This window comes from Theropithecus gelada, chromosome 10 (assembly GCF_003255815.1).
Source record: "Theropithecus gelada isolate Dixy chromosome 10, Tgel_1.0, whole genome shotgun sequence".
Classification (NCBI taxonomy): Eukaryota; Metazoa; Chordata; class Mammalia; order Primates; family Cercopithecidae; genus Theropithecus; species Theropithecus gelada.
In genome coordinates, this window is record NC_037678.1 from 46,210,761 (window position 1) to 46,231,835 (window position 21,075).

A 21,075-nucleotide genomic window follows, 5' to 3' on the forward strand; every position below is an offset into this window, starting at 1 on the left:
TAAAGTTGCAGATCTGAGCTTTATTATCAGAATAACATCATTTCAGGATAGAATTGAGGGATTCTTGAAAATGCTTTTGATATGGCATAAAACTCTGGAGTCTCAGAGCTGCATGCCTACTTATCTGTTCAAATATATCTGGAATGGAAATACACAGAGGGTTTAGCAGAACAAGCAAGAAAGTTGACAAAAGAACCAAATGAAAATTCCTCATGACAAAAGCACTTTAATACCCTATCCTTCTTCAATCAAGAGATCAAAAGAAACGGCAAGTCCTGTATTTACAAAACTGATGAAAATCACACTGCAATAATCAGTGAATGTAGAACTGCACAGATCTGTGTTTCCAGCTTTTTCCACCATGATTGTACATCAAGGTAAAAAAAGATTCTTTTATACAAATCCAAGAAAGATGTGGACAGAGGTGGCAGCAAAACTGCCAAGGATGGTGCACTGACTTACGACTGCAGCTGAGACAGGACGTGGGGGGAGGGCAGAGTCCTCGAGAAAGAACCCTACGGAGAGGGCGGCTCAATCGGTGGTCGATCTCCGGTACCAAAACCGCGCTCTGAAGTCATCGCTGCACGTCATGAAGCCGGGGTTGGTGGGGGAGTGCACTATGCAGCGTACAATGTTGTTGTGCCCCAGTGAGAGCAGGTTTCTCCGCTCAGCTGTTCTCGAGTCCCAGCAGCAAAGACTGATCGTCCTCTCGTCAGGCAGTAACACATAGTCCTCAGTGTGGTTAAACACAGCCTGCGTTCGGTGCACCTGGCGTCCACTTAAACCCGCGCCTGCCACAGAGACCAAGAGGGATAGCTTTCTAAGTCCACATCTTAGACTGTCAGAACGTTCTAGCATTCAATGTAAAAGCATTTTAAACCTGTTGAAGTGATACACCTTGTACACTTTCAGAAACTCTAAAAAAGTACAAAAAAGAAAATCAAAGCAGGCACAGCGGCTCACGTCTATAATCCCAGTACTTTGGCAGGCTGCGGAAGGAGGGCTGCTTAAGCCCAGGAGTTTAAGACCAGCCTGGGCAACAGACAACAGAGCAAGAGCAAGACTGTATCAGGGAAAAAAAAAAAAAGAGAGAGACCACCAGATTACCTGAAGCAATACTGTTACTGTCTTAATGTACTTCGAGGCTTAAAAATACATATAAAATTGATGCCACTACATTTTTCTATTATAGTTTTAAACCAACTTTATGTTTAGTACATTTTTCCATGTTTTTTTTAACTAGATGCAAAGTGCCTCATGTTTAGAAGCCCCATTACTTATTTAATAATTCTTGTGTGTGTGTGTGTGTGTGTGTGTGTGTGTGTGTGTGTGTGTGTGTTTAGGCAGAGTTGGTCTGTCGCCAGGCTGGAGTGCAGTGGTGTGATCTCGGCTCACTGCAACCTCCGCCTCCTGGGTTCAAGCGATTCTCCCGCCTCAGCCTCCCAAGTAGCTGGGACTACAGGTGCGTGCCACCACACCAAGCCAATTTTTGTATTTTTAGTAGAGACAGGGTTTCACCAAGTTGGCCGGGATGGTTTTGATCTCTTGACCTCGTGATCCACATGCCTCAGCCTCCCAAAGTGCTGGGATTACAGGTGTGAGCCATTTCACCTGGCCTATTTAACAATTCTTTTACTTCCTGACATTTAGTTTATATCAATTATAAGTAATGTTGTAATGAATATCCTTTGTACAGAAAGCTTTATTTCCTTAGGAGTAAATTCCTAGAAACAGAATTACTGAGACAAAGTATATGAATATCTGCTTTCCAAAAGGAAGCCTTTTTATGACTATAAATTACATATTTTAATGTTTAAACTACCAAATAAAGTATAAAAAGGAAAATAAAAACTGCTTAATAATTGCACCCATCCGAGGAAACAGTCAATACTTTGGTGAATACCCTTTCGAAATATCTAAGTGTTAGGTGCTCACTTGTAAATTTTCTTTTTTTTTTTTTTGAGATAGAGTCTCACTCTGTTGCCCAGGCTGGAGAACAATGGTGTGATCTCGGCTCACTGCAACCATTGCCTCCCGAGTTCAAGAGATCTCCTGCCTCAGCCTCCTGAGTACCTGGGATTATAGGCATGCGCCACCACACAAAACTAATGTTTGTATTTTTAGTAGACATGGGGTTTCGCCATGTTGGCCAGGCTGGTCTCAAACTCCTGACCTCAGATGATCTGCCCACCTCGGGCTCCCAAAGTGCTGGGATTACAGGTGTGAGCCACAACCCCCAGTTTCATTTGTAACTTAAGTCAGAGCATTTGTCATATACTATTAATATTCAAGCATATGTAGTGCAGATCTGTAAAGACAGAATACAGCTTAGTGGATAAAAACACAAACTCTGTGGTCAGATGTAGGTTGAACACTTACTAGTGATGTGACCCTGGGCAAATTACTTAACATCCCTCAGCCTTAATTTTCTCATCTGTTCCACAGGGTAGTTACAGAACCTACCCCATAAGGCTGAGGATAAGAATAAGAGAATGCACGGGAGGCTCTGGAGCATGAGTGCTCAGCCAACGTTAGCATGCATACTTATTTTTAAAGGTTTACGTTGTCCACGGATGCGTAACAGATTTCCTTAATGCTTCTTATTGGACATCTATGCTGTTTCTAACTTTCAGCCACTCCAAATGATGTTGGGACACACAGTCTTTTATGGGCATGTGCCTGTTTGTCCAATTACCTCTTTAGGTTGAATTTCTAAGAGTAGATATAGTGGGTCAAAAAGCATGTATTTAAAATTTTGATATGATACCAAACTGTGCTGAAATATTTTACCAGCTGACTCTCTGACCAACCAAACATGATATCCTCAAATCTCTATCAATAGTAGATTAATATAAATCTTTAAGACTCCTAAAATCTGATGAACAAAACCAGGTCCCCATATTCATTTATTGGGTCTGCAGCGAGGCTGGCCACCTTTTCTTATATTTCCTGACCATTTTTCTCTTCTGCAGTCCCCTGTCCTTTGGCTCCTTTTCTCTCAAGTTTGGACTCATCTTTTTCCTATTTGAGTTCTCTTTACAGATTAAGATATTAACTCATTGTCTAACATCTGTATATATGCTATAACTACTTTCCCCCAGTCCTGTATTTTAATTATTTATATTGTTTTTAATTTTTTGCAACCCAATTTCTAAAGTTTTCTTGATAGTTTTTCCCTTTTCATCATTTCAGAAACCCTTTGAATTCTAACTAATTATTATTATTATTATTATTTTTGAGATGCAGTCTTGCTCTGTTGCCCAGGCTGGAGTGCAGTGGTGCGATCTTGGCTCACTGCAACCTCCACCTCCCAGGTTCATGCTATTCTCCTGCCTCAGCCTCCCGAGTAGCTGGGACTACAGGCGCCTGCCACCACGCCCAGCTAATTTTTGTATTTTTCGTAGACACGGGGTTTCACCATATTGGCCAGGCTGGTCTCGAACTCCTGACCTTGTGATCCGCCTGCCTCGGCCTCCCAAAGTGCTGGGATTACAGGCGTGAGCCACCGTGCCCAGCCCAAATTCTAACTAATTATTAAAACTAGGAACAGAAATCTTAACATGCTGACATGACAGGGGCTTGATCTGTGAAATGAGAAAAAAGGAAAAGGGGAATTTGCACATAAATTCAGCATAATCACATTTTTGAAAAACCACACTGCTATTCCCCACTAAAACAAGCCAATCAACCTCATATTACTATAAAACATCCAAAACATTCCTAGAGTAAATATTTAAGCTCTTGTCAGTAGGCTGGTGTGTATCTGTCCAGATATAGCACACTCCTTAAAATAGTTACAACTTAGGCCGGGCGCGGTGGCTCAAGCCTGTAATCCCAGCACTTTGGGAGGCCGAGACGGGCGGATCACGAGGTCAGGAGATCGAGACCATGCTGGCTAACACGGTGAAACCCCGTCTCTACTAAAAAATACAAAAAATTAGCCGGGCGAAGTGGCGGGCGCCTGTGGTCCCAGCTACTCGGGAGGCTGAGGCGGGAGAATGGCGTGAACCCGGGAGGCGGAGCTTGCAGTGAGCTGAGATCCGGCCACTGCACTCCTGCCTGGGCGACAGAGCGAGACTCCGTCTCCAAAAAAAAAAAAAAAAAAAAAAAAAAAAAAAAAATAGTTACAACTTCTATAGGGGGAGTACTTTCACATTTACTCTGATCACTTTTGTATTTTCTTTTTGCAACAAACACAATTATTATAAAGCAGTTCTTTATAATAAACACTTTTCAGAACAACTTTATACAAGTGTTTCAATGAAGTCACCAAGAATTATGATAAAAATGGCTCTTCCTAAGATTTGCTAGTTGTATCAGAAGTCAGAGAGAGATGGCTGGGGAAGCGAACTTTGGCTACAATGAGACAAATCTAAGGCAGGTTATGCTGCCCCCTAGTGGGTCAGATGTCACCGACTCTTCAATGCAAACAACACAGTCCAGTCTCTTCCAATACTGTTTTCTTGTGATTTTTTTTGTTATGCTCATGCCAATTTTAGTGTATGATACAAACATATCTCACAATTGAGAAAACAATCAGAAATTTTCTGGAGGTTTTCTACCAAACAGTCTTTGCTGCTACAAGGAACAGAAGACACAGTGTTTTAACATTCACTATCAAATAACCAGACTTGGGCCCTACTAGCGATAGGATCAATTTAAATAGATTTCATTATAAAAATACTCCACAGGCACTACTGTGAGTAGTTACCAATGAGACCAACATACATTAATGAGAATTCAATGGATGCAATTTTTTTCTGTCTGCTTAGCCTACTTTATATCTGCACTCAGAACTCACGTGGTTTCCATTGGGGGCTAGCTCTGCTCACTTAGGAATGGGATAAGATCTTTCCTCTCAGCCATTCTTTCCTGAATGCATATATTAGTAATACTGAGATCTACTATTGGAAACTTTTCTCTGGATTGCTTTCACTTTTCTGTGGAAAGAGGGCAGGCCAGTCTACAAATGGATCACCAGGTTCTCAAATGTTACTTGCATGGAATCCAGACCTAGTCCACAGTGTGAGGTGCTCAGAAGAGCAAAGAAAGCACAGTTCTATTTCCAGCTCTGTCACTTACGAACTACAGCCTTGGCTAAACGACTTAACCGGTAAGTCTTGGTTTCCTCTTATCTAAGAAAGGGATAACATCTGCCTTGCTCAATGCATAGACTTACTGTGTTGCTCTATTGTGAGGTCCTAAAAGAGAGTTCTGGAAACTGTGAACACTACAGAAATGTTAAGTAACATCAACTTCTTACTTACCCGTGTATCTGACGAGGGTTCGTCCTGTTGATATTTCCCAAAGTTTAGCTACAGAGTCTTTTCCACTTGAGAGAATGTATTTAGAATTTTTGGAAAAAATGGCAGAACAAACTTCAGCACCGTCGTGTGCTTTCTCAAAAGTTGTGATGCATCGATTTGAAACACCATCCCATAATTTGATGCAGCCGTCCTTGCTTCCAGTTACATACATATTGGCACTAGAATTGTAATTAACGGAACATATAGCATCGGTGTGTTGATCTTGAGGATTGCAAGAGACAAAACATTGAAAGGTGTTGATATCATAAAGGCGAAGAGTAGGATGCTGAGTTCCGACAAGTATAAAGTCTCCAGAAGGATGAAAAGAGATGGAGCGTAACATTTCAGCTTCCTGTTAGGACAGAGACATTAACACAAGTGACCAACTGGTGAACAATTAAATCCAGAGGAAATGTGGAAAATATCTGGCTGATGAAAAGAATCCATAAAACAATTATTAGATATTACACAGGTATCATAAGAAAAAAAGTGCTTTTTGGAATACATGAAAGTATTTTTTGAATAGATTCCCAAAACTAAATATTTACTGGTTACATTATTCCAAAAACTATAGAAGTGAGCTTCATTATTTACAAATGAACACCGAGTAACACTCCACTAAGGATGGAGTATTATCAGACAATGACACATTCATGCATGGTTACTGAAGTACAACTTGTACCTAAGAGCTTCTTTCATTTGCTCTAGGGCTGCAAATATTGAGTAAAAAATTAAGTTTTTATTATTTTTTGTTATTATTTAAGTTACTATTATTTATTATTATTTTTTGCAGACAGGGTCTTGCTCTGTCGCCCAGGCAGACCGTGCAGTGGCACGGTCACAGCTCACTGCATGCTCAACCTCCTGGGCTCAAATGATCATCCTTGCCTCCACCTCCTGAGTAGCTGGGACCACAGGCGTGTGCCACCATGCCCAGCTGATTAAAATAATTTTTTTGAAGAGATGAGGTCTCACTGCATTGCTCAGGCTGATCTTACACTTCTGGGCTCAAGCGATCCTCCCACTTTGGCTTCTCAAAGTGCTGGGATTACAGACATGAGCCACTGCAACCAGCCTACTTTAATTATCAAACAGACAGAAGCCACAACTAAAACATTAGTATTTCTGCAATGCATATTCAAAATAGGGTAACAAATGTCACCTTGCCAGGAAACACTTAATACTTTCAACTGAATTTTTTTTTATTCCTCTAAGTTATACATTAGTGAAGCTGGTCATGTTTTGTTTACAACAGGGATCTGCAACCTTTGAAGAGTGATACGGATTCCAAACCCTCCAAAGGGTCAGATTATAAACTCTGACCAGCCAGAGGGAGCAGGTACATGACAACACGTGGCCTGTGTGCCAACAAAATCTGATCCATCTGCCATCCGGCATGCATTCTGGTCTGTACTTGTCTCACAGGACGATCACCGAGACTACTTTTACAACGAGAACAGTTGTACAAGAGCTCATTGTATTTAAGAAAAAATGTAAAGCTCCTTTCCAAAGATTCCTACCTGAATATATTTGAAGGCTCTTTTTGCTGATGGTTTGGAATAATCAAATAATTTAAGAGTATAGTCCCTTGAACCAGAAGCCAGGATCTGTTCTGTGGGGTGGAAAGCGAGGCACGTGACTTCATCCACATGGTCATAAAGAGTTCGAATCACTGGGTGGTTTTCCATATTTTGTTGTGCGGTCTCATTCATCATGACCTAGACCAACAAGAAGAGATGCTCAAGGTACAGAATGTGTCTGAATCCAAGTACACAATCCACAACTGTAGCAAACTAAAGCTGGTTTGAACCATACTCTCATTTTTCCAAAAATGAAAAACAGAAGGCAATCAGTAAGTATGTGACTGGAATTTTTACCTCTATTGGCATGGCACTTTTGGCCAACATCCTCTCTGTGTCAAGTATCTTTATTGAAGCATCAGCAGACCCAGTAGCTATTAACTGTCCATCTCTACTATAGGTAGCTACACGGCATGGTCCTTTATGTGATGTGACATAGCATGTTTCATACTCAGAAGCCTCTGGGGACATAGTCTGAACATCTGCATCAAATTCCAGGTCAATCCCTGTGCCAGGGGCAACAGTATCTGAACGGCCAATTGCATACTGAACTGCGGTGTCATCATTTTCCATTCCTGAAAGAAATCAAAATTAAAGGCGTAACAAAACAAGTGCTTTTTTTTTTTTAAAGGCCAAGATAAAATTCTAGATCCAAACTGGAAAGATGCTCACCAGCGTCAACTTCCTATTTCTTGGAGTCGCGTGACACCTAATGCTTTACAAAACTGTGTATTTTGCCCATGCTATTCAAAGTTCACCACGCTGTGAGGCCACATGGCTTGCTGGAAGTCAGGCTCCAATAGACAAAGTCATTTTCCCAGGTTCTTGCCTCCAGAGTTTACTACTTTATCTACAACTACAGAAACTAAAAAAATAGCAGTTCTGTAGTTAAATTATCCATTTTTTCATTCCAAATTTTAATATTTTTAGGGTTCAGATGTATCAGCAGCTCTGATGCTCATTAAGTTAGCTACATTGTTAACATGAATGCTACTGAAATGTTTTTGAAAGAAAGCTGATATTTAAAAAAAAAGGTTTATCAAGAATATGCATTTAAAACGTATAAATAACTTGACAAATCAAATAATATGTTGATTAGTAGAGGAAAAATTAACACTATGGATCAACAAGAAAATAAAAATGACCTTGAATTTTACCACCCAGAGATAATAACTGTTAACGTATTGGGATAAATTCTTAGGGATCCTTCCCCATGCACAGCTGTTTTATCTTTCAAAACAGTAATAGAGAAATGCTGTGTAACATGTTGTGACTCACTCATTCATTTAATCAAGCAGAGCAGAAGTGTGTCTTGGCTAATAAATATTCATCTATGTAATTATGTTGTAGTATTCAATTTTATGGATATTGAAAAATTTACAGCGAATTCCACGTTGTTGGGCAATGCAGTTTGTCCATTTTATTTCCCCAGGAGAAATGCTCACAATTGGCACTGCCACGCCAAAGGGTATTAACCTGTTTGGTAATTCAAGATTTTATTGAGTGCTTTCTATTATTAGCCAGGTGGGCTCCAGGATATACTGCTGAATAATACAAGGTCCTGATCTTTACTGAACTTGTAGTCTTTTTTGACAAGGGGGCAGTAGGTGGGAAGTGGGGAGGTAAGGATCATATGGGAAACAATCCAAATGATAAAGGAAATTTCAAAATGACTGTTATAAAACAAATGGGATCACTATGGCAGGGTAACCGGGAAAATGCAGGAAAGGGTCGGATTATTTTAGGAGGGGTTAAGAGAACTCAGAGGACATTTGATGTAAAATCTGAAGGAAGTCAGTAATATGACAGAGTGTTCCAGATAATGTGTACCAAGACCCTCAGGCCAGAACCAGCTTAAGGTCTTCATAATCTGAACTTTGCTTACCCCTTACTTACTGAGCTACTTCCTGAACTCATGCTGAACTACTTACTTACTGAAGTACCTGGCACGTACTAGGCACTAAAACGAAACAAGAATAATCTTGAAAAATTCTGCCATATGCAAACATCTAAAACCTTGCCATGGGATATATGGAATTGTGTTCACAATCTACCTAGTTTGATGAGATGCAGGAGCTGCTCCGAGGGTGCACAGACAGACTGAGGCTTGATTTCATTGATGAGGCCATTGGCGATGCTGATGTAGCCGTCATATAGCAGCTGGCTAATGATCAGCTTGTAGAGCTGCTGGCGGTCCTTCAAGCCCACTTTGGTTCTGTACATCTTGGAGAAGAGGAAGACAAGTTTCCCTGCCAGCTGCAAAAAGGGAAAACGGATGGTGAAGGGTAGAGCCTCTAGCAAATCACAGAAGGAACAGAGGACTCTTTGGTCAGACTTAACCTTGCAGGACTCACATCCCATCTCTACCAGCTGCATTGTCTTTGGTCGCTGACCTCATTTCTCTTAAGCCTCGGGTTCTTCAGCTGTTAAGTTACTGGAAGTTAAACAAGGTGGTGCATATAGAGCCCTGAGCACAGTGCCTGGCATACAGAAATTTTTCAGGTCATGTTAGCCAATATTTACGGTACAATCCCTCATCGACTTTTCTTCCCCCACCAAACTACCTACCTATGATTTTTGTTCTTTATTGCTATCCCAGAATCTTCCATTTCTTTTGTTAATTAAACATTGACTAGCACCTGCAACATGCAAGCTAGCTGCTGTTTTGTCAAGGCCTAGACTGCTGGTTCCACTAGCTGAGCTGTATGTTGACTAAGATCTTTTATGTTCATTCTCAAAACCTGTTTTAAGGCAACTGAGCTTGTGACTGTAATTCTATAATCTAATTCGACAGTAAATCAAAATATGAAGGAAAAAAAGCAACTGTACTATAAAAACTCAACAGAGTTAAATGCGTTAGAAAGGCTCGAAGGTGAGCTGCCCAATAAAATCCTGCCAATCAAGGTCAAAACAATAAAAATGAAAAACACAGTAAAAATCTGGAAGGACTGTGCATGCACTGATTTACAAGTGTCTAAGTTTTCCTTTAGTCTTAAGAGACAAAAAAAACTGTAAATGGTTTCTGGCTTATTCAAAAAAGAACTCCAACTGTTGAACATGATAATCTGCTTACTAAAAATCAACGCCTTTATGTATGTGTATGTTTGAACCAATATTAAAAGGCTACAGGTGTCTGGGGACAGCAATAAAGAATAAAAGTGACCTCAGAGCCTGATTTCTTTTTTCTTTTTTTTCTTTTTGAGATGGAGTCTCGTTCTGTCGCCCAGGCTGGAGGGCAGTGGCCCAGTCTCGGCTCACTGCAACCTCTGCCTCCCAGGTTCAAGCTATTCTCCTGCCTCAGCCTCCCAAGTAGCTGGGACTACAGGCACGTGCCACCACGCCTGGCTAATTTTCGTATTTTTAGTAGAGACGGGGGTTTCACCATATTGGCCAGGCTGGTCTTGCACTCCTGACCTTGTGATCTGCCTGCCTCGGCCTCCCAAAGTGCTGGAATTATGGGCATGAGCCACTGCGCCCGGCCCAGAGTCTATTTCTTATACACTGTACGACACTGATGGTGTTAATAATAACCAACAACATGAAGCACTTCCTGCATGCCAGATACTGTCATGCTAAGCACTTTGTAAGCATCAGTTCACTGAATAAAATCATTCAATGTATTCAAGTATATGAAGTAGTACATGAACATAATAAGTCTATGCTTGAGTAGAAAATCCTGGGACACAATAAAGATGATGAAATGGGTTCAAGGAGGTCAGAACACCTACTCAAGGTAAAAAGTGGCTGAGTTACTTATCCAAGGTTAAAAGCACACCAGAATTGCCAACTCCAGAGCCCTGAGCTTAACCACTGAAGGAGTTCAGGAAATGCCAGCCCAAAGCAAGATGCTTTGGCGGGCTGATTACTTTGAACTGAGGGCACTTGGAGAACAGTAGGCGGGAAGAGGCTTTCCCTGTGCTCTCCTTACCTGCCTAAAGTCTGACGCTCCAAAAATACCTCAATTGTCACGAATCCTTATTAACCAGGGAAGATTCACTCAGATCATAGGAACCAGGGAAGATTAACTCGGATTACGAGAGATTAGAGGTTGACACCACCCAGAGGATCACCTATTCTGTCTGCATTAACAAACTTGATTCACCATACATTTCCTCCGTTCACCCTCCCATAACTTGTGTTACAGCTGCTGCTTACCATCCTCCCACCCGCCCCCAACCCTCTATTGATTCCTTTCAGTAGCTCAGGATGCCATGTAAGCTTTAATCATCTGACTTCAACTTCTTAGTCTCGTATTTTGTGGGACTCCTGTACATAATTAAATATCGTTTTTCTCCTATGGACAATGTTTAGTTACCCAAAAAAAATGGGAGATTCTTAAGTACCAACAAAGAATGAAAATCACAAGTGGGTAGTCTGGCAAAGAAAAGTTGATGAGAGATTCTACTGTTAATGTTGTGCTAATAAGACTTGAATAATTTCCGTATGCCAGTTCAATGCTTTACATGCACATCCTGTTTACCCTGCAGTAATCTGTTAATTTGTCTTATGGTAATTTAACTCTTAGTCTTAACAAGGTACCTAGAAGGATGGAGGGAAGCCATTTTTGGCTCCCCTACACCACTATTCTATCCGGTCTCTTCACTTCTGAGCACATGTCGGGTGTACAAATATATATATATACACACACACACATTTGTGTGTATATATGTATACATGTATGTGTATATATATATTTTATGGTGGCCCAGTCCTAACTTCTCAACTCCCACAGAACGTTCACTCGCCATGTAAACAGAAGCCTAATTATCCCCAATTTGCAGGTGAGCACACGGAGACACGAGGACAAGAACCCGATCCAGGACCGGTTACATCGCAGTTGGAAAGGCTAGAACACAGACGCCCCCTCACTATATGCGCCACGACCATCTGGATGCAGAGGCGAACTAAGGACTGGGTGGGAATGGAAGCGAGGCCCTTTGAGGAAGAGGAGGGGGTGCAGGCCAAGCCGGGCAACTTAGGAAGCACAAAGTAGAGGCGCATGCCATCTTGCTAACTCTGGACTCTTCCGGTCTCGCCCCAGTTGTTTCTGTGGTTTTCGCTAAACGCCCCAGCCGACCGCACCAGCCATTCTCCCCGTGCCCCAGTACCAGCTGGTCCGGTTCTCTCGGTATCCCGCTCTCTCCTGGAAAAATGGAGGCGCGAATCCTGCCCAATCGACCGCTCCGAGCGTACATTCACTGCGCACGCTGAAAGGGCGCCAAGCCGACCGCTGCGCTATCGATCGGTCGCACTCTCGCTTGCTTTTCTCGCCATCTTACTTACTGGCACGTTCAAAAGGTTAGTTCACCCCCTCGGACTTTATCTCCAATGCGACAAGCTTGACGTCAAGGGGCTGCTGCCTCACCGATAAACGGCCGACCCCGGAGAGTACCCTGGGGCTTGCACTGCCACGGGTCTGGCTGGCCGTTGGCTCCGCCACTTCCGGGGTCTCAAGGAGCAAGTGCGCCTGCGCGCGGTGTGCGCCTTAAACGCGACTCAAGGCGTCGGGTTTGTTGTCAACCAATCACAAGGCAGCCTCGCTCGAGCGCAGGCCAATCGGCTTTCTGGCTAGAGGGTTTAACTCCTATTTAAAAAGAAGAACCTTTGAATTCTAACGGCTGAGCTCTTGGAAGACTCGGGTCCTTGGGTCGCAGGTGGGAGCCGACGGGTGGGTAGACCGTGGGGGATATCTCAGTGGCGACGAGGGCGGCGGGGACAAGGGGCGGCCGGCCGGAGTGGCGGAGCGTCAAGTCCCCTCTCGGTTCCTCCGTCCCTGGGTGTCCTTGGCGCTACCCTGTGCCCGCCCAGTGCCTTTGCATCCGCTCTTGGGCACCGAGGCGCCCTGTAAGACACTGCTTGTTACTTATTACAGCTAGAGGTAGAAGGGGTTTGTTGAGTGGTGTTGACACGCGCGGGAGGGGTGGGTGAGCGTCAGATTGGATTTTGTTCTCGGAGATCACCTGGGTAAGAAAAGCACAGAAGGTCGCTGCTGTGTTGGAGTTCACGTTCTAGTGGGTAGGGAGTCAGACGGTAAGCGTACGGAGAACTTGCAACTGGGGTGGGTGTTATAAGGGAAAAGCAGGAGTGCGGTTTAACGGGGGCCGCTTTAGATAGAATAGCCTAGGAAGGCCCTTGTCCTGGCTGGATGAGTGGGTGAATTGATGAATGAGAACCTCCTTGCAGAGGCCTTCCCGGTCCGTACTTCTCAGACCGTAGACCTTGGAGTAGTTATATCGGGATAACTTGGAGAGCCTTGTTAAAAATATAGCTCCACCGAGAGCCCGGAAAATCAGAATCTCTGAGGGATAGGACCCAGGTGTCTAGTTATTAGCAAACTCTCCAGATGATTCTTTGATTTCATTGAGAACTAGGGATGCAGACCGGTGCATGCAAATCGTCTGGGGACGTTAAAAGGCAGAATCTGTTTTCTTAGACCTGTGGTTGGGCCTCAGAGTCTCCATTTCTAAGATCCGTCCGGCTGAGGTAGACATAGCCACTGTCGTTAACTCTCGTAATGTCTCTTCCTCTTCCTTAACCTTCCTTGTCCCTTGAATTAAACGTTTTTCAGCAACCTACTCAATTCGTCCTTCCCTTCATCTCTGCAGACATGCACAGGTCTGAAGGAGGAAGGAATAAACCCGTATAAACCTCCTGTGCTATTAGCCTAATAGCTTTTCTATTCAGAGTGGTAGGATTTCTGGTTTGAACTGAATAGATCCTGTGAAAGTCATCTGGTTGCAGATTAGAGTCACCTGAAGGGCAGTCTTATTGGCGTTGTCTCCAGAATTCTGGATTAGAATCTTATTCCATTCTGCTTGTTACTCAATTTCCCTAGAAAGAAAAGTAGAATAAATTGGAGCAAACGCCTGTAGCTTCTGTCAGAAGAATGTTAAATAAATGTTGTTAGGCCTCTGTGATCTCATTAGACTGCTACTTGTAATTGTAAGGGAAGTAAAGCATTAGAGCATGTGTGAAATTAAATGATTAACACAGGTGGGCATTTCCTTGCTGTTGTTTATTAACTTTAACTTACCCACTGTTTTTTATAAGGGCTCCCGCCTGTAGTCTGGGCCTGGCTTCATCATGGAGTTATTTGCTTAATTGTAAAATGGCAATTTTAATTTTTTTTTGAGACAGGGTCTCACTCCATTGCCCAGGCTGGAGTGTGGGGACATTTGATAAGAAACTTCAGTGAAGGCTGCGCATGGTGGCTCATGCCTGTAATCCCAGCATTTTGGGAGTCCGAGACGGGCGGATCACCTGAGGTGGGGAGTTCCAGACCAGCCCAACCAACATGGAGAAACCCCGTCTCTCCTAAAAATACAAAATTAGCTGGGCGTGGTGGCACATGCCCGTAATCCCAGCTACTCCGGAGGCTGAGGCAGGAGAATTGCTTGAACCTGGGAGGTGGAGGTTGCGGGTGAGCCGAGATTGTGCCACTGCACTCCAGCCTGGGCAACAAGAGCAAAACTCCATCTCAAAAAAAAGAGAAACCTCTGTGAAATGAAAGACTGAACTACACACCTGGGGGAAAAGCCTAATAAAGGGAGCAAGAAGTGCAAATGCCTATGGCAGGGGACTTGTTTGAGGAAAGAAAGAAGCCTTGTGTGGCTGGTGCACAGTTGAGAAGAAGAGATGAAGTCAGAGAGGCAGTTAGGGTCCATGTTCTGTGAGACTTCAATAGGCCTGTCTATGCAGGTTAGGAGTTTGCATTGTTTTGATTGAGTTGGGGAGCCATGGGGGTCTTCTGAACCAAGGACCAACACATCTGACTTGTTAATGAGATTGTTGGCCTCAGTGTTGAGAATGGACCATAACGGGGTAAGGTTGGAAGTCGGGAGGCCATTGGGAGGCCGTTGCAAAAAATTCAAAGGAGAATTACGGTTTGACCAGGTGGTAGTGGTAGAGGTTGTGAGCAGTGATCTTGAAGGCAGAGCCTACAGAATATGCTCGTGGATTAGATGAGGGGTTTGAGAGAGAGAGAACCTCTTAAAGGGTTATTATGCCAAGGCTTTTGGCCTGAGCAACTGGCAGGATGGATTTGCCATCAACTGGGATGAGGATATCTAGAGACTAGATTTAGGGAGGTGAGAGTGCGGAGGGATTAGGACTTCTGTTTGGGACATGTTAAAATGGAGATGCCTCTCAGATAATCAGGTGCAGATGTTGCATAGAAAGTAGAAAATGTAGATCAGGAGTTCAGAGGAGAGGTCTGGGCTGAAGAATGAATATTTGGGAGTCCTCAGCCTGTAGATGGTATTGAAAGCAAAGAGACTGGATGTACTCGGCTAGGGAGTAATTGGAGATGGAGAAGTCGTTCTAGGCGTGAGCTCAGGGCACACCCATGAACAGGGAGGTGAGAAGTGGAGAAGGGAAGCGGTTCGGTTTTGGATATGTTAGGATTGAGGTGCCTGGCAGACATTTCTGGGAGATCCTGGACAAATCCTTGGATATCCAAGTCTGACAGTCCAAGGTGAGATTGGGGCAGAAGATGCACTTTGAGAGGTCCTCATGAAGGCATTTAGAGCTGAGGCACTCGGTGATATGGATTCCTGTGAAGGTGTAGATGGAGAAGTGGAGGGTCCAGGGACTCATTCTTGAGTCACCCCAGACCCTTGATCGGGCAACAATGAGAGTGACCCAGCAAGGAGGGAAAGATAGGACGACTAGGTGGTAGATAAACCTGGAAGTGAAGTGAAGAAAAAGGTGTAAGATGTGATCAACCTTGTCGGATTCTGCTGAGGATGCAAGTACGAGGAAGGTGGGATTGACCCTTGGGTTTGGCAACAGTAGGTGTCAGCCATGAGCCTGACAATGTGGTGGAGGCAAAAAAAGCCGGGTGGGGATGGGCTCAGGGGAGGGGAGAGGAGGAGTAGAGGTGGCAAGTGTGGATGGTTCTTCTGGAGCTTTGCTGTTGGAGAGGAGGGGGTCATGGTTAGCAAAGATAATACAATAAAGAGGACTATTTTATTTTATTTTATTTTTTTTGAGAAAAAGTCTCACTCTTGTCCCCCGGGCTGGAGTGCAGTGGGGTGATCTCGGCTCACTACAACCTCCGCCTCCCGGGTTCAAGCGATTCTTCTGCCTCAGCCTCCCAAGTAGCTGGGATTACAGGCGCCCGCCACCACACCCAGCTAATTTTTGTATTTTTAGCAGAGACGGGGTTTCACCATGTTGGCCAGGCTGGTCTCGAACTCCTGACCTCAGGTGATCCGCCCGCCTCAGCCTCCAAAAGTGCTGGGATTACAGGCGTGAGTCACCGTGCCCGGCCTAAAGAGGACTTTTTTAAGGTAGCAGGTATGCCAGCAGGCTGCACAGGGATGGAGGTGATCCGGTAGAAGAGAGATGATGGAGCCGCAAGACCATCAGGAGTGAAGACTCCGTGTGAGAGAGGACGGGATGCAGTGCCCAAGGGGAGGTTGGCCTTGCGGGGAAAGCACATGTCTGGCCCTCCCTCATTAGCTTCATTTGGACAAAAAGTGTAAAATCCTGTGTGTTGTGGAAGCCTTTTGATCAGGGAACTGTAACGCTGCCTATCAAGCAGCAGCACTTTAAGCAGGTGGCTTTGTTCAAATTAAAGGTTCTTTTTTTTCTTTTCAGGCATCATGGACCGATCTAAAGAAAACTGCATTTCAGGGCCTGTTAAGGTAAATTGAATAATCTGTAATCTCATTCACATTTATAAACCCACATGGAGGTTGGTTTTGTTGGGAATTCTTTCCACCTTTACTTTGGATTATAAATTTAGATCCCTTACTGTGCTCCTGGATATAAATTAGTCACTTTTCTTGTGTTCGGTAACATTTTGCTGATTCTTAGAGTAGCTTTTTTGTTCTGCTTTGTCTTATAATTGGCTGCTTAAGTTTCTATATCCCTCTATTGTATGCAAGATAATAGTAATAATGCATCCAGCAGGAGTCCAAAACTTTTAAAATTGGCCATAAATATAAAATAATTAGAAAAGGCTACCTTGAATTACTGTATTTGATTCTCAGTTCCTATGATAACGGCTATTTAAAAAATTGCTCTACATTTAAAATGTTTCTTTATATTTGTCTTTGAATGCCTACTATGTTGTGGACAGTGTACTAATTTCAGGAGTAACTGACTTTGAATTTGGAAGTCTTAACACCCTGTCTTTGTAGAGCACTCACACCATTGAGCTGGGGATGGACTTTTAGGCTTTCATTTCTAGCACTTGCCCCTCACTTACAATGAGCTGTTGAAGCTGGAGGAAATCTCATCCCTCCTACCCCTTTTAGTTTGATTAGCTCAGGGTGTTAGAGTTAACTTAAGTATTTAAGCTTGTAATACAGTACTTACAGGCGTATAAATAATACATTTCAAGGCTCACGCCTGTAATCCCAGCACTTTGGGATACCAAGGCAAGTGGATCACAAGGTCAGGAGTTCAAGACCAGCCTGGCCAAGATGGTGAAACCCCATCTCTACTGAAAATACCAAAAATTAGCCAGGTGTGGTGGTGTGCGCCTGTAGTCCCAGCTACTCGGGAGGCTGAGGCAGAGAATTGCTTGAACCTTGGAGGCGGAGGTTGCAGTGAGCTGAGATCATGCCACTGCTCTCCAGCCTGCGTGACAGAGCAAGATTCCATCTCAAAAATAACACATTTTAGTAATAACTTTTTGAAGTGCCTACATTTGTTTCCTTTTTATCACAGTTTTTTGCTCAAGTCCATTTTGTCAATACTTGGAAAATGAAACATTGGTTAATTAATAGTATAGTAATAAGCTTATTGTGGAAAATCTTGGCCATATGAAAACTTAGACTCTTCCAAAACTTCATGAAGATAACCAATGTTGAACGTTTTGACAGATTTTTTTTTTGGTCTTTTTCTTAAATGTATATTATCAAAGAAATTTCAGTGGAACTGAGATTTTGTCATAAAGTTTTTGTATCATAGCTTTTTGCCAAATAGCAATTTAGTGTCTATTTCCAAATTATTGAGAAATTCTAGGAAGTGTTTGTGTCCTTCATTAATGGATATTTATTAATAAAGCATGATTTTTAGGGGTGAGGAGTTGGAGGGGGTAGAAAGTATCATTTGGGTATTCTTAGCCACATACTAACTATCCTCTGGAAGTACTGATTAAAATACCTTTTCCCCTTCCATCTCTTATCCGTGACATTCATTATTTTGCTATACTAGAGAACAAACTTTGTGAAATTCTCAAAATATTCATCTTTTGCGTTCACGAATACCAGAAAGTTTATTTTCTCTTCCATTCTAGCCTGCAGCTCCAGTTGGAGGTCCAAAACGCGTTCTCGTGACTCAGCAATTTCCTTGTCAGAATCCATTACCTGCAAATAGTGGCCAGGCTCAGCGGGTCCTGTGTCCTTCAAATTCTTCCCAGCGTGTTCCTTTGCAAGCACAAAAGCTTGTTTCCAGTCACAAACTGGTTCAGAATCAGAAGCAGAAGCAATTGCAGGCAACCAGTGTACCTCATCCTGTCTCCAGGCCACCGAGTCATACCCCAAAGAGCAAGCAGCCCCTGCCGTCGGAACCTGGTAAACTAGCTTTTGAGACTCATTGGATAGTCATTCTTTGTCGTTGTTGCTAAAAAAGCAAGTGTATATTACTTGCAGTTACTGTTTGGAGCATTAGCTTTTATATCTGTTGAGGATGGGGAGAAAATATGGTGTCTGGGTTGAAGTAACAGTATCTGCCCATGGGCCAGATCTGTGCTAAAAATACAGACCTGATTCTCACTCTCTTGGAATAGTGGGGTACCCAGGTAGGACACAGCACAAATTGGTGTCCTTTTGATTGCTTGTTAGTGGGTCTGGATGTAGGGTGCTTGTAGTAAGTGACTTGAGGGACTGAGATCTAAAGTTTGGGGGAAATCCAGAGAAGTGGATGAACTGAGGCAGGCTGCAGTGAGGTCACCATGGGCATTGCTGGCCATGGTAAGGAATGGGGCCTCATCTCTAGGGCATTTGGAAGCTACTGAAGGTTTTTTGAACTTAGAAGGGAACTTTGCCTTTTAGAAAGTTTACTGTGGAAGGCCGGGCGTGGTGGCTCACACCTGTAATCCCAGCACTTTGGGAGACTGAGGCAGGTGGATCACCTGAGGTCAGGAGTTAGAGACCAATCTGACCAACATGGAGAAACCCCGTCTGTACTAAAAAAAAAATTAGCTAGGTGTGGTGGCGCATGCCTGTAATCCCAGCTACTTGGGAGGCTGAGGCAGGAGAATCTCTTGAACCTGGGAGGCGGAGGTTGTGGTGAGCCGAAATCGCGCCATTGCACTCCAGCCTGGACAACGAGAGCAAAACTCCATCTCAAAAAAAAAAAAAGTTGACTGTGGAAGTACTGAATAAATTGGAGTAGAACGCTGGATTTAGGAGTACCAGACAGGAAGGAGGTTGAGGTCAGAGATGGCAATAACCTGCTGTGTGTGGAGCAGAGTAGATGCTGTTATTTACCAACTGTCGAGTGCTCATTCCCTGCAGGCTGTGAGATAAGTGCGTGCTTCATCCGCGTCATCTCATTCAATCCTTGTAACCACTTCATGAAGGTAGCCAGTTATTAACTCAGTTTTACAGAGGAGGAAGCTAAGACTCAGAAGCAGTTAACTTATCCAAAGACAAGCCAGGATGGAGAGGTGCACACAAATTTGAGAGCTCATTTACGATGCAGACTCATTAGAACTGGGCAATAAATTGTACCTGAAAGATGAGTAAAGAGGAGTTAGGGATGGTGATTAAATTGATATTAACTGAGTTAGTGAACTGGGGGTTGCGGGGTGCACATGTGACAGGGGCACCTGGAGGAAGAGTTTGGACCTGCATCCAAATATCTGAGCAGACCATCATGTGCTGTTCGAGTTGGCGATGTTGGAGACAGACCGGTGGAAATGTTCCATATGTTCTTGTGGCTAATGAAATAGTTACCCCAGTCCTCTGCTGCACAACTATTCCTTGTGCATTTTGCCAAATTAGTGGCTTTTATTTTTATATTTCCCCTTGGCAACTAATATAATGGAGGGTGGCTGGCTTATGTTTTGCTACATGTTGGTGATAATTTGTACATAGGGTATAGACTGTTGGCTGGCCACCTAGTAAGGAGAAAAGGTGATGAGGTGGCAGCTTGTCATGTATGGGAAGATTGGTAATTCTGCCACAAAAGTTCTTCATTTGGAAACTGAGGCTTCAAAAGAACCTTCATAGTCTGCCTTTAATTTATCAGAGAGGGACCCGTCTATATGTACGTCTGCTGGTCTTTAGAAATTCTGTAAAGACTTCACATGATGGAAGTCAGGGTGTAGTAGTCCTTTTTTTCTATAAGGAAAACTTTAAAAAAAAAACCCGGTTTATCATTCTTGACATACCATTAATATTTTGGTGACCAATTCTTTGATTCACCTCTATTCACAGCTTAGCTTATCCTATATCGTTATTCTAAAAACAGGTTTTTAACTTATTCCATATAGAAAATAATCCTGAGGAGGAACTGGCATCAAAACAGAAAAATGAAGAATCAAAAAAGTAAGCTTTCTTATTTACAAAGTTCTGTACTATTCTACTACATTATATCATTTTGTTGCAAATTTAGTTGTGGGAACTCTCGGGGAAAAAAATGAGGCCTTTATTTTCATTTAGAGGATATAAATGTTTCCAGATTTCCAATCTTAAAAAAAAAAAGGAATTTTGTATATTGAGGTATTCTGCTAGGGACTCAAGTGCTTTAAAAAATGGCTTTCAAGGCCTGGTGCAGTGGCTCATGCGTGTAATCCCAGCACTTTGGGAGGCCGAGGTGGGCGGATCATGAGGTCAGGAGATCGAGACCATCCTGGCTAACACGGTGAAACCCCGTCTCTACTAAAAATACAAAAAATTAGCCGGGCCTGGTGGTGGGCACCTGTAGTCCCAGCTACTCGGGCGGCTGAGGCAGGAGAATGGCGTGAACCTGGGAGGCGGAGCTTGCAGTGAGCTGAGATCGCACCACTGCACTCCAGCCTGGGCGACAGAGGGAGACTCCGTCTCAAAAAAACAACAACAACAACAAATGCATTTCAAATTTAGAAAAAGTTTGTATGAATCTGTTACAGAAATGTGTGGAAGTTCCTCTCTGTCCTTAGAAGTAACCACTACATATGGTTTATGTGTCTGTGCTTTTTTATTGTATAAAATTGCAAGTTTTTAAAAAATAGAATATGTTGCAGAACTGTA

The 21,075-nt window shown here is 43.2% G+C and overlaps 2 protein-coding genes across 8 annotated transcripts in view; one reads left to right on the top strand and one right to left on the bottom strand.

The window, feature by feature from the left end:
• CSTF1 (cleavage stimulation factor subunit 1) lies at positions 1-12,392 on the bottom strand. Of its 4 annotated transcripts, none has more exons than XM_025398665.1 (6): positions 12,170-12,392; positions 8,941-9,142; positions 7,184-7,461; positions 6,827-7,024; positions 5,268-5,658; positions 1-791 (listed from the first exon to the last, which is right to left on the bottom strand). In XM_025398665.1, the coding sequence occupies exons 2-6, from the start codon at positions 9,107-9,109 to the stop codon at positions 532-534; spliced, it is 1,296 nt and encodes a 431-aa protein (XP_025254450.1). In that variant the 5' UTR covers positions 9,110-9,142; positions 12,170-12,392; the 3' UTR covers positions 1-531. The 4 variants fall into 4 exon arrangements, with proteins under 4 accessions (XP_025254450.1, XP_025254451.1, XP_025254449.1 ...); XM_025398666.1 differs by having other exon boundaries at positions 12,195-12,324; XM_025398664.1 differs by having other exon boundaries at positions 11,995-12,316.
• Positions 12,371-21,075, top strand: part of AURKA (aurora kinase A) — a 23,132-nt gene continuing 14,427 nt past the window's right edge. The window contains exons 1-4 of one of the 4 annotated variants that reach the window (XM_025398669.1): positions 12,371-12,764; positions 16,487-16,533; positions 18,135-18,411; positions 20,337-20,391. In XM_025398669.1, the coding sequence (XP_025254454.1) occupies positions 16,492-16,533; positions 18,135-18,411; positions 20,337-20,391 (374 nt within the window). In that variant the 5' untranslated portion in view covers positions 12,371-12,764; positions 16,487-16,491. Of the gene's footprint in view, positions 12,765-16,486; positions 16,534-18,134; positions 18,412-20,336; positions 20,392-21,075 lie in introns of those variants that run through there. The other 3 variants (XM_025398667.1, XM_025398668.1, XM_025398670.1) reach the window with 3 other exon arrangements.